General features: G+C 62.4%; 1 protein-coding gene across 1 annotated transcript in view; it reads left to right on the plus strand.

The window, feature by feature from the left end:
- Positions 1-12,594, plus strand: part of LOC106630639 (ryanodine receptor 1) — a 143,921-nt gene that overhangs the window by 91,383 nt on the left and 39,944 nt on the right. The window contains 9 exon segments of the mRNA XM_074531811.1: positions 1,093-1,160; positions 2,389-2,510; positions 2,972-3,021; positions 3,502-3,562; positions 5,092-5,330; positions 6,089-6,170; positions 6,864-6,994; positions 8,325-8,639; positions 11,425-11,665. Of these exon segments, the coding sequence (XP_074387912.1) occupies positions 1,093-1,160; positions 2,389-2,510; positions 2,972-3,021; positions 3,502-3,562; positions 5,092-5,330; positions 6,089-6,170; positions 6,864-6,994; positions 8,325-8,639; positions 11,425-11,665 (1,309 nt within the window).

The following is a 12,594-nucleotide window of genomic DNA, read 5'->3' on the forward strand; positions in this document are numbered from 1 at the left end:
GATCCCTTGGGAGTCCCCAAAATCCACTGTGAGTTCCCCAAATCCCCTGGGAGCTCCCCCAGCCTTTGGATGGACATTGCCCAGGAGTTCATTGCGCACCTGGGTGAGACCCCAAAACCCCGAGGGGCACCCCCAAATCCTGGGGGGCACCATCAGAACCCCCCCAAACCCCCCGAATATTCCCTGATCCCTTGGGAGTCCCCAAAATCTGCTCTGAGTTCCCCAAATCCCCTGGGAGCTCCCCCAGCCTTTGGATGGACATTGCCCAGGAGTTCATTGCGCACCTGTGGGAGACCCCAAAACCCCGGGGGGCACCCCAAAATCCTGGGGGCCACCTTCAGAACCCCCCCCAAACCCCCAAATTTTCCCTGACCCCCTGGGAGTCCCCCAAATCCCTTGGGAGCTCCCCAGCCCTTAGATGGACCTTGCCCAGGAGTTCATTGCGCACCTGGGTGAGACCCCAAAATCCCGGGGGACACCCCAAAATCCCGAGGGGGCACCTTCAGAACCCCCCAAATCCCTGTGAGCCCCCCAAAATCCCCTGTGAGTCCCCCAAATCCCTTGGGAGTTTCCCTCAGCCCTTGGCTGGACATTGCCCAGGAGTTCATTGCGCACCTGGGGGAGACCCCAAAATCCCGGGGGGCACCCCAAAATCCTGGGGGGAACCCCAAAATCCCGGGGGACACCTTCAGAACCCCCCCCAAATCCCCCAAATTTTCCCTGACCCCCTGGGAGTCCCCCAAATCCCTTGGGAGCTCCCCCAGCCTTTGGATGGACATCGCCCAGGAGTTCATTGCGCACCTGGGTGAGACCCCGAATCTTGGGGGACAGCCCAAAATCCCGAGGGGCACCTTCAGAACCCCCCAAATCCCTGTGAGCCCCCCAAAATCCTCTGTGAGTTCCCCAAACCCCTCTGAGTCCCCCAAATCCCTTGGGAGTTCCCTTGGCTGGACATCACCCAGGAGCTCATTTTGGTGAGACCCCAAATCTTGGGGACACCCCCAAAATCCTGGGGTCACCCCCAAATCCCGGGGTCACCCCAATCCCACGGGACCCCCCCAGGACCCCCCTGACCCCCATTTTTTCCCCCAGAGGCCGTGGTCAGCAGCGGGAGGGTGGAGAAATCCCCCCATGAGCAGGAGATCAAGTTCTTCGCCAAGGTCGGGGGGACCCCAAAAATGGGGAGAGGACACCCCAAAAATTGGGGAGGGGACACCCCAAAATTGGGGAGGGAAACACCCCAAAAATGGGGAGGGAAACACCCCAAAAACGGGGACAGGAGATGCCAAAAAGGAGGGGGACACCCCAAAAATGGGCAGGGGAGACCCCAAAATTGGGGATGGGCTACCCCAAAAATGGGGATGGGACACCTCAAAAATGGGGAGGGGACACCCCAAAAGCATGGGGGACATCCCAAAATTTGGGATGGGACGCCCCAGAAATGGAGATGGGAGACCCAAAATTCAGGGATGGAATGCCCCAAAATTGGGGATGGGAGACCTCAAAAATGGGGCTGGGACACCCCAAAAATGGGGAGGAGACACCACAAAAATGGGGAGGGGACACCCCAAAACCCCTCAAAATGGGGGAGCACCGGGGGACAGGGTGGTTTTGAGGTCCCTGTGGGATATTTGGGGTTTTTGTGGATTATTTGGGGTCTCTGTGGGGTATTTGAGGTCTCTGTGGGGTATTTGGGGTTTCTATGGGGTATTTGGGGTTTCTTACAGGTTTTGGGAGGTGTTTATGGGTTCTTTGGGATTTTTGTGGGGTATTTGGGGTCTTTATGGGTTATTTGGGGTCTCTGTTGTGTATTTGGGGTTTTTGTGGATTATTTGGGGTCTCTGTGGGGTATTTGAGGTCTCTGTGGGGTATTTGGGGTCTCTGTGGGGTATTTGGGGTTTCTTACAGGTTTTGGGAGGTGTTTATGGGTTCTTTGGGATTTTTGTGGAGTATTTGGGGTCTTTATGGGTTATTTGGGGTCTCTGTTGTGTATTTGGGGTTTTTGTGGATTATTTGGGGTCTCTGTGGGGTATTTGAGGTCTCTGTGGGGTATTTGGGGTCTCTGTGGGGTATTTGGGGTTTCTTACAGGTTTTGGGAGGTGTTTATGGGTTCTTTGGGATTTTTGTGGAGTATTTGGGGTCTTTATGGGTTATTTGGGGTCTCTGTTGTGTATTTGGGGTTTTTGTGGATTATTTGGGGTCTCTGTGGGGTATTTGAGGTCTCTGTGGGGTATTTGGGGTCTCTGTAGGGTATTTGGGGTTTCTTAGGGCTTTTGGGAGGTGTTTATGGGTTCTTTGGGGTCTCTGTGGGGTATTTGGTGTCTCTGTGCATTTTTTGGGGTTCCCCGTGGGTTTTGGGGTCCCGCTGACCCCCCGGTGCCCCCCCAGATCCTGCTGCCCCTCATCAACCAGTACTTCCACAACCACTGCCTCTATTTCCTGTCCACGCCGGCCCAGGTGCTGGGCAGCGGCGGCCACGCCTCCAACAAGGAGAAGGAGATGATCACCAGGTGGGACCCCCAAAATCGCCCTAAATTCCCCACAAAATCCCCTAAAATCCTACCCAAAAAATCCCACAAAATCCCAGCCCCAAAACTCCCCCAAAATCCCACCCCAAACACCCCTCCAAGCCTCAAATCCCAACCCCAAAATCCCCACAAAATCCCCTAAAATCCCACCCCCAAAATCCTCCCAAAATCCTACCCCAAACACCCCTCCAAGCCTCAAATCCCTCCCCAAAATCCCCACAAAAACCCACCCCAACCCCCCCAAAATCCCATCCCAAATCCCCCTCCAAGCCCCAAATCCCAACCACAAAATCCCCCGAGCCCCAAATCCCACCCCAAAATCCGACCAAACCCAAAATCCCCCCAAACCCCAAATCCCCATGCAAACCCCCACATTTCCAGTTTGGGGTCCCTGGGGTTTGGGGTTTTGGGGACCCCCCTGACCCCCTTGTGTCCCCCCCCAGCCTGTTCTGCAAACTGGCCGCGCTCGTCCGGCACCGCGTGTCCCTGTTCGGTAACTGGGGACACTGGGGGGACACTGGGGGACACTGGGGACACTGGGGAGACACTGTGGGGGCACTGGGGGGACATTTGGACACAGGGACTCACTGGGGACACTGGGATGGACTGGGGACACTGTGGGGGCACTGAGGACACACTGGGGGGACATGGGGGAACTGGGGACACTGGGACACACTGGGGGGACACTGTGGGGGCACTGGGGGGACACTGTGGGGACACTGGGGACACTTGGGTGACACTGGGACATACTGGGGAGACACTGTGGGGACACTGGGGACACTTGGGTGACACTGGGACACACTGGGGGGACACCGTGGGGGCACTGGGGGGACACTTGGACACAGGGACTCACTGGGGACACTGGAAGGACACTGGGACACACTGGAGGGACACTGGGACATACTGGGGTGTCACACTGGGGCCAGTGGTGGCACTGTCCCCCCCCCCAGCTGATGTCCCTGTCCCCACCCAGGCACAGACGCCCCGGCCGTGGTGAACTGCCTGCTCATCCTGGCACGGTCCCTGGACGCCAGGTGGGGACAGCGGGGACACGGCGACCGTGTGTCCGTCCGTGTGTGTGTGTGTGTGTGTGTGTCACTGTGTCCCTGATGTCCCCAATGTCCCCAATGTCCCCAATGTCACCAATGTCCCCAGGACGGTGATGAAGTCAGGCCCCGAGATCATCAAGGCCAGGCTGTGTCCCTGATACCCCCATTGTCCTGGATGTCCCCAATGTCCTGGGTGTCCCCAGTACCCCCAATGTCCCCAATGTCCCCACTGTCCCCAATGTCCCCAGTGTCCCCAATGTCCTGAATGTCTCCAACGTCCCCAGGATGGTGGTGAGGTTGGGCCCTGAAATAGTCAAGGCCGGGCTGTGTCCATGTCCATGATACCCCCAGTAACCCCATGTCCCCAATGTCCATGCTGTCCCCAACATCCCCAGATGTCCCCAACGTCCCCAACATCCCTGATGTCCCCAGTGTCCCCAGGATGGTGATGAAGTCGGGCCCCGAGATTGCCAAGGCCGGGCTGTGTCCCTGTGTCCCTGTGTCTGTGCCCATGTCCCTGATACCCTCAATGTCCCCAAGTGTCCCTTATGTCCCCAACATCCCCAATGTCCCTGATGTCCCCAGGACGGTGATGAAGTCGGGCCCCGAGATTGCCAAGGCCGGGCTGTGTCCCTGTGTCCCTGTGTCTGTGCCCATGTCCCTGATACCCCAAATGTCCCCGATGTCCCCAGGACGGTGATGAAGTCGGGCCCCGAGATCGTCAAGGCCGGGCTGTGTCCCTGTGTCTCTGTGCCCATGTCCCTGATACCCTCAATGTCCCCAATGTCCCTGATGTCCCCAACATCCCTGATGTCCCCAATGTCCCCAGGACGGTGATGAAGTCAGGCCCCGAGATCGCCAAGGCCGGGCTGTGTCCCTGTGTCCCTGTGTCCCTGTGTCTGTGCCCATGTCCCTGATACCCTCAATGTCCCCAATGTCCCCAGGACGGTGATGAAGTCGGGCCCCGAGATCGTCAAGGCCGGGCTGTGTCCCTGTGTCCCTGTGTCTGTGCCCATGTCCCCGATACCCTCAATGTCCCCAAGTGTCCCTTATGTCCCCAACATCCCCAATGTCCCCAACATCCCCAATGTCCCCAATGTCCCCAGGACGGTGATGAAGTTGGGCCCCGAGATCGCCAAGGCCAGGCTGTGTCCCTGTGTCTCTGTGTCTCTGTGTCCCTGTGTCAGTGCCCACGTCTCTGATACCCCTGATCCCTCAATGTCCCTGATGTCCCCAACATCCCCAATGTCCCCGATGTCCCCAATGTCCCCGATGTCCCCAGGACGGTGATGAAGTCGGGCCCCGAGATCGTCAAGGCCGGGCTGTGTCCCTGTGTCCCTGTGTCTGTGCCCATGTCCCTGATACCCTCAATGTCCCCAACGTCCCTGATGTCCCCAGGACCGTGACGAAGTTGGGCCCCGAGATCGCCAAGGCCGGGCTGTGTCCCTGTGTCCCTGTGTCTGTGCCCATGTCCCTGATACCCTCAATGTCCCCCATGTCCCCGATGTCCCCAGGACCGTGATGAAGTCGGGCCCCGAGATCGTCAAGGCCGGGCTGCGCTCGTTCTTCGAGTCGGCGGCCGAGGACATGGAGAAGTTGGGGGAGCAGCTGCGGCTGGGCCGGGGGACCCCAACCCGCGCCCCCACCAAGGGCGTGGCCCAGAACGTCACCTACACCTCGGTGGCACTGCTGCCCGTGCTCACCGCGCTGTTCGAGCACCTGGCACAGCACCAGTTCGGGGACGACGTCATCTGTGAGTGACACGGGGACAGGGGACAGCGGGGACAAGGGGGACAGGGGGACAGCAGGGGCAGGGGGACAGCAGGAGGGGACAGCGGGGACAGGGGACAACGGGGACAGGGGGACAGCAGGGGCAGGGGGACAGCAGGGACAGGGGGACAGCAGGGACAGGGGGACAGGGGGACAGTGGGATGGAGAGGGGACAGGGGGACAGCAGGGACAGGGGGACAGCAGGAGGGGACAGCAGGGACAGAGGAGACAGGGAGGGGGACAGTGGGATGGAGGGGGGGACAGGGGGACAGTGGGGGCAGGGGACAGTGGGAACAGGGACATCAGGGACAGAGGGGACAAGGGGGACAGCAGGGACAGGGGGACAATGGGACAGTGGGGACAAGGCGATGGGGACAGCAGGGACAGAGGGGACAGGGAGGACAAGGGGACATCAGGACAGCAGGGACAAGGGGGACAGCAGGGACAAGGGGGACAGTGGGATGGAAGGGGGGACAGGGGGACAGCGGGGACAGGGGGACACGTTGGGGTCTGGGGACGTGGTGGGGACAGGGGGCTTGGGGACACAAGGACATGTTGGGGACATGGGGACAGGGCGTGGATGGGGAGGACATATTGGGGACATGGGGATAGGGGGACATTAAAGGGAGGTGGGGACAGAGGATGCATTTGGGAGGGTCGGGGGCATGGGGACACAGTGTGGGGGGACATGGGGACAGCTGGGATAGCTGGTGACAGCTGGTGACACCGCTGTCCCCACAGTGGACGACGTGCAGGTGTCCTGTTACCGCATCCTGTGCAGCATCTACAGCCTGGGCACCGCCCGCGGGCCCCTCGTGGACAGGTGGGGACCCCAAAAACCCAGCAGGGTCCCCAAAACCTCCAGCAGGGACCCCAAAAACCTCCAGCAGGGTCCCCAAAACCTCAGTGGGGACCCCAAAAACCCCTCGATGTCCCCAATGTCCCCACAGGCAGAGGCCAGGCCTGGGCGAGGGCCTGGCCCGCCTGGCCGCTGCCATGGGGTGCCATGGGGTGTCCATGGGGTGTCCATGCGGTGCCATGGGGTGACCCCTGGATGTCCCCTGATGTCCCCTCGATGTCCCCAGAGGCCGGCCCTGGGCGAGTGCCTGGCCTGCCTGGCCATGGCCATGGGGTGCCATGGGGATCCTTGGGGTGCCATGGGATGTCCATGAGGTGACCACTGGATGTCCCCTGATGTCCCCTCCAAGTCCCCTGGTGTCCCCACAGGCAGAGGCCGGCCCTGGGCGAGTGCCTGGCCTGCCTGGCCGCCGCCATGGGTGCCATGGGGTGCCATGGGGTGTCCATGGGGGGCCATGGGGTGCCATGGGGTGACCCCTGGATGTCCCCTGATGTCCCCTCCAAGTCCCCTGGTGTCCCCACAGGCAGAGGCCGGCCCTGGGCGAGTGCCTGGCCCGCCTGGCCATGGCCATGGGGTGCCATGGGGATCCTTGGGGTGCCATGGGATGTCCATGGGGTGACCCCTGGATGTCCCCAATGTCCCCTGGTGTCCCCACAGGCAGAGGCCGGCCCTGGGCGAGTGCCTGGCCCGCCTGGCCGCCGCCATGCCCGTGGCCTTCCTGGAGCCGCAGCTGAACCACCTGAACCCCAGCTCCGTGTACAGCACCAAGAGCGCCCGCGAGCGCGCCCGTGCGTGTCACCTGGGTCACCCGTGTGTCACCCCAGTGTCACCTGGATCACCTGGGTCACCTGTGTGTCACCTGTGTGTCAGCTGTGTGTCACTTCTGTCACCCCCGTGTCCTCCCACAGCTGCCTGCATCTCCCCACAACCCTCCGTGAGTGTGCCCGTGGCTGTCCCCGTGTCACCTTTGGGAGTCTCCAACCCCTGTCCCTGTGTCCCCATCTCGCCTTGGGGTGTCCTCTGCTCCCCTTGGCATGTCCCCATTGTGTCCTTGTCCCCATGTCCCCAATGTGTCCTTGTCCCCATGTGTCCCCAGTGCTGGGTCTCCCATCCCGCGTCGAGGAGCTGTGTCCCCATGGGATGTCCCCCAACCCTGTCCCTGTGTCCCCATTTCAACTTGGGGTGTCCCCTGCTCAGGGCGTCCCCATCTCACTTCAAGGTGTCCCCAACACTGTCCTCATGTCCCCAACCCTGTCCCCCTGTCCCCAGTGCTGGGCCTCCCATCCCACGTCGAGGAGCTGTGTCCCCTCAATGTGTCCCCAACCCTGTCCCCATGTCCCCCTCAGTGCTGGGCCTCCCGTCCCACGCTGAGGAGCTGTGTCCCCATGGGATGTCCCCAACCCTGTTGGTGTGTCCCCTCGGGATGTCCCCAACCCCTGTCCCTGTGTCCCCATGGGATGTCCCCAACCCTGTTGGTGTGTCCCCATGGGATGTCCCCAACCCTGTTGGTGTGTCCCCATGGGATGTCCCCAGCCCTCCTGGTGTGTCCCCAACCCTGTTGGTGTGTCCCCTCGGGATGTCCCCAACCCCTATCCCCGTGTCCCCAGTGCTGTGTCCCCTCAGGATGTCCCCAACCCTGTCCCTGTGTCCCCCTGTCCCCAGTGCTGGGCCTCCCATCCCGCATTGAGGAGCTGTGTCCCCATGGGATGTCCCCAACCCTGTCCCTGTGTCCCCCTGTCTCCAGTGCTGTGTCCCCATGGGATGTCCCCAACCCCTGTCCCCGTGTCCCCCCCAGTGCTGGGCCTCCCATCCCGCATCGAGGAGCTGTGTCCCCATGGGATGTCCCCGACCCTGTTGGTGTGTCCCCTCGGGATGTCCCTAACCCCTGTCCCTGTGTCCCCATGGGATGTCCCCAGCCCTGTTGGTGTGTCCCCTCGGGATGTCCCCAACCTGTGTCCCCCTGTCCCCAGTGCTGGGCCTCCCATCCCGTGTCAAGGAGCTGTGTCCCCTCGATGTGTCCCCAACCCTGTTGGTGTGTCCCCTCAGGATGTCCCCAACCCTCCTGGTGTGTCCCCATGGGATGTCCCCAACCCTGTCCCTGTGTCCCCCTGTCCCCAGTGCTGGGCCTCCCGTCCCGCGTCGAGGAGCTGTGCCCGGACCTGCCGGACCTGGAGCGCCTCATGGGCGACATCGGCGGCCTGGCGGACTCGGGCGCGCGCTACACGGAGATGCCGCACGTCATCGAGGTGACGCTGCCCATGCTGTGCCACTACCTGCCCCGCTGGTGGGAGCGCGGCCCCGACGCCGCCCCCCAGGGCCCCTGGGCCACCGAGGTCACCGCGCAGCACCTCAACGCCCTGCTGGGCCACATCCTGCGCATCGTGGTCAACAACCTGGGCATCGACGAGGCCTCCTGGATGAAGAGGCTGGCGGGTGAGGGGCCCGCAGGGGATGGTGGCACCAGGTGGCTCCTGCAGGGCATTGTGGTGGCCTTTGGTGGGTGGCAGTGGTCCCAGGATGGTGCTGGTGGGTTCTGAATGGGTCCTGCAGATCATTCTGCTGGGTTTTGGTGGTCCCAGGATGGTGCTGATGGTCCTGGGTGGCTCCTGCAGATCATTGTGGTGGCCTTTGGTGGGTGGCAGTGGTCCCAGGATGGTGCTGATGGCCCTGGGTAGGTTTTGGTGGTCCCAGGATGGTGCTGGTGGCCCTGGGTGGCTTCTGCAGGGCATTGTGGTGGCCCTGGGTGGGTTTTGGTGGTCCCAGGATGGTGCTGGTGGCCCTGGGTGGCTCCTGCAGGGCATTGTGGTGGCCTTTGGTGGGTGGCAGTGGTCCCAGGATGGTGCTGATGGCCCTGGGTAGGTTTTGGTGATCCCAGGATGGTGCTGATGGCCCTGGGTAGGTTTTGGTGGTCCCAGGATGGTGCTGGTGGCCCTGGGTGGCTTCTGCAGGGCATTGTGGTGGCCCTGGGTGGGTTTTGGTGGTCCCAGGATGGTGCTGGTGGCACCGGGTGGGTGCTGCAGATCATTGTGGTGGCCTTTGATGTGGGTGTCAGTGGTCCCAGGATGGTGCTGGTGGCCCTGGGTGGGTTTTGGTGGTCCCAGGATGGTGCTGGTGGTCCTGGGTGGCTCCTGCAGGTCATTGTGGTGGCCTTTGGTGGGTGTCAGTGGTCCCAGGATGGTGCTGGTGGCCCTGGGTGGGTTTTGGTGGTCCCAGGATGGTGCCGATGGCCCTGGGTAGGTTTTTGTTGGTCTCAGAATGGTGCTGGTGGTCCTGGGTGGCTCCTGCAGGTCATTGTGGTGGCCCTGGATGGGTTTTGGTGGTCCCAAGATGGTGCTGGTGGGTCCTGAATGGGTCCTGCAGATCATTCTGCTGGGTTTCGGTGGTCCCAGGATGGTGCTGGTGGCCCTGAGTGGGTTTTGGTGGTCCCAGGATGGTGCTGGTGGGTCCTGAATGGGTCCTGTAGGGCATTCTGCAGGGTTTTGGTGGTCCTAGGATGGTGCTGGTGGCCCTGGGTGGCTCCTGCAGGCCATTGTGGTGGCCCTGGATGGGTTTTGGTGGTCCCAGGATGGTGTTGGTGGCCCTGAGTGGGTCCTGTAGGGCATTTTGGTGGGTTTCGGTGGTCCCAGGATGGTACCGATGGCCCTGGGTAGGTTTTGATGGTCCCAGGATGGTGCTGGTGGCACCGGGTGGCTTCTGCAGGGCATTGTGGTGGCCTTTGGTGGGTTTTGGTGGTCCCAGGATGGTGCTGGTGGCCCTGGGTAGGTTTTGGTGGTCCCAGGATGGCGCTGGTGGCCCTGGGTGGCTTCTGCAGGGCATTGTGATGGCCCTGGGTGGGTTTTGGTGGTCCCAGGATGGTGCTGGTGGCACCGGGTGGCTCCTGCAGGTCATTGTGGTGGCCTTTAGTGGGTGGCAGTGGTCCCAGGATGGTGCTGGTGGCCCTGGGTGGGTTTTGATGGTCCCAGAATGGTGCTGGTGGCACTGGGTGGGTGCTGCAGGTCATTGTGGTGGCCTTTGATGTTGGTGTCAGTGGTCCCAGGATGGTGCCGATGGCCCTGGGTGGGTTTTTGTTGGTCTCAGAATGGTGCTGGTGGTCCTGGGTGGCTCCTGCAGGCCATTGTGGTGGCCCTGGATGGGTTTTGGTGGTCCCAAGATGGTGCCGGTGGGTCCTGAATGGGTCCTGCAGGGCTTTCTGCTGGGTTTTGGTGGTCCCAGGATGGTGATGGTGGCCCTGGGTGGGTTTTGGTGGTCTCAGGATGGTACTGGTGGCCCTGGGTGGGTCCTGCAGGTCATTGTGGTGGCCCTGGGTGGGTTTTGGTGGTCTCAGGATGGTACTGGTGGCCCTGGGTGGGTCCTGCAGATCATGGTGGTGGGTTTCAGTGGTCCCAGGATGGCGCTGGTGGTCCTGGGTGGCTCCTGCAGGTCATTGTGGTGGCCCTGGCTGGGTTTTGGTGGTCCCAGGATTGTGCTGGTGGTCCTGGGTGGCTCCTGCAGGTCATTCTGGTGGCCCTGGATGGGTTTTGGTGGTCCCAGGATGGTGTTGGTGGCCCTGGGTGGGTCCTGTAGATGATGGTGGGGGCCATGTATGGTTCTGGGGGTGTTTTGGTGGCCCTGGGGCTCACAGTGACCACATTTACCCACAGTTTTCGCCCAGCCCATCGTGAGCAACGCGCGGCCGGAGCTGCCCCGGGGTGGTTCTAGTGATGTTTTGGTAGTCCCAGAGATGTTTTGATGGTCCCAAGGTGGTCCCAGGGGTGTTTTGGTGGCCCTGGGGCTCACAGTGACCACATTTACCCATTGCAGTTTTCGCCCAGCCCATCGTGAGCAAGGCGCGGCCGGAGCTGGCCTGGGGATGTTCTGGTGGCCCTGGGCTGTCCCAGGGATGTTCTGGTGGTCCCAGGGATGTTCTGGTGGTCCCAGGGCTGTCCCAGGGGTGTTCTGGTGGTCCCAGGGATGTTCTGGTGGTCCCAGGGGTGTTTTGGTGGCCCTGGGGCTCACAGTGACCACGTTTACCCATTGCAGTTTTCGCCCAGCCCATCGTGAGCAAGGCGCGGCCAGAGCTGGCCTGGGGATGTTTTGGTGGCCCTGGGCTGTCCCAGGGGTGTTCTGGTGGTCCCAGGGGTGTTCTGGTGGTCCCAGGGATATTCTGGTGGTCCCAGGGCTGTCCCAGGGGTGTTTTGGTGGCCCTGGGGCTCACAGTGACCACCTTTACCCATTGCAGTTTTCGCCCAGCCCATCGTGAGCAAGGCGCGGCCGGAGCTGCTGCGCTCCCACTTCATCCCCACGCTGGGGCGGCTGCGCAAGCGCGCGGGGAAGGTGGTGGCCGAGGAGGAGCAGCTGCGGCTCGAGGGCAAGGCCGAGGCCGAGGACGCCGAGCTGCTGATCCGCGACGAGTTCTCGGTGCTGTGCCGCGACCTCTACGCGCTCTACCCGCTGCTCATCCGCTACGTGGACAACAGCCGGTGAGGGCAGGGGACAGTACCAGGGGGCTGGGGACAGTGCCATGGGGATGGGGACACTGCCAGGGGGCTGGGGACAGTGCCATGGGGATGGGGACATGGCTATGGGTCTGCTCTACCCGCTGCTCATCCGCTACGTGGACAACAGCCGGTGAGGGCAGGGGACAGTGCTGGGGACAGTGCCAGGGGCTGGGGACAGTGCCATGGGGCTGGGGACAGTGCCATGGGGATGGGGACAGTGCCATGGGGATGGGGACATGGCTATGGGTCTGCTCTACCCGCTGCTCATCCGCTACGTGGACAACAGCCGGTGAGGGCAGGGGACAGTGCTGGGGACAGTGCCAGGGGCTGGGGACAGTGCCATGGGGCTGGGGACAGTGCCATGGGGATGGGGACATGGCTATGGGGCTGCTCTACCCGCTGCTCATCCGCTACGTGGACAACAGCCGGTGAGGGCAGGGGACACGGGGATGGGGACAGTACCAGGGGCTGGGGACAGTGCCAGGGGCTGGGGACAGTGCCAGGGGCTGGGGACAGTGCCATGGGGCTGGGGACACTGCCATGGGGATGGGGACATGGCTGTGGGGATGGGGACAGTGCCATGGGGATGGGGACAGTGCCATGGGGCTGAGGACATGGCTGTGGGGCTGGGGACAGTGCCAGGGGCTGGGGACATGGCTATGGGGATGGGGACAGTGCCAGTGGGTGGGGACAGTGCCATGGGGATGGGGACAGTGCCATGGGGCTGGGGACAGTGCCAGGGGGCTGGGGACAGTGCCATGGGGATGGGGACAGTGCCATGGGGATGGGGACAGTGCCATGGGGATCGGGACATGGCTATGGGGCTGGGGACAGTGCCAGGGGCTGGGGACAGTGCCATGGGGATGGGGACATGGCTATGGGGATGGGGACAGTGCCAGGGGCTGGGGACA

The sequence above is a fragment of the Zonotrichia albicollis genome, chromosome 39 (assembly GCF_047830755.1).
Source record: "Zonotrichia albicollis isolate bZonAlb1 chromosome 39, bZonAlb1.hap1, whole genome shotgun sequence".
In the NCBI taxonomy this organism is placed as follows: Eukaryota; Metazoa; Chordata; class Aves; order Passeriformes; family Passerellidae; genus Zonotrichia; species Zonotrichia albicollis.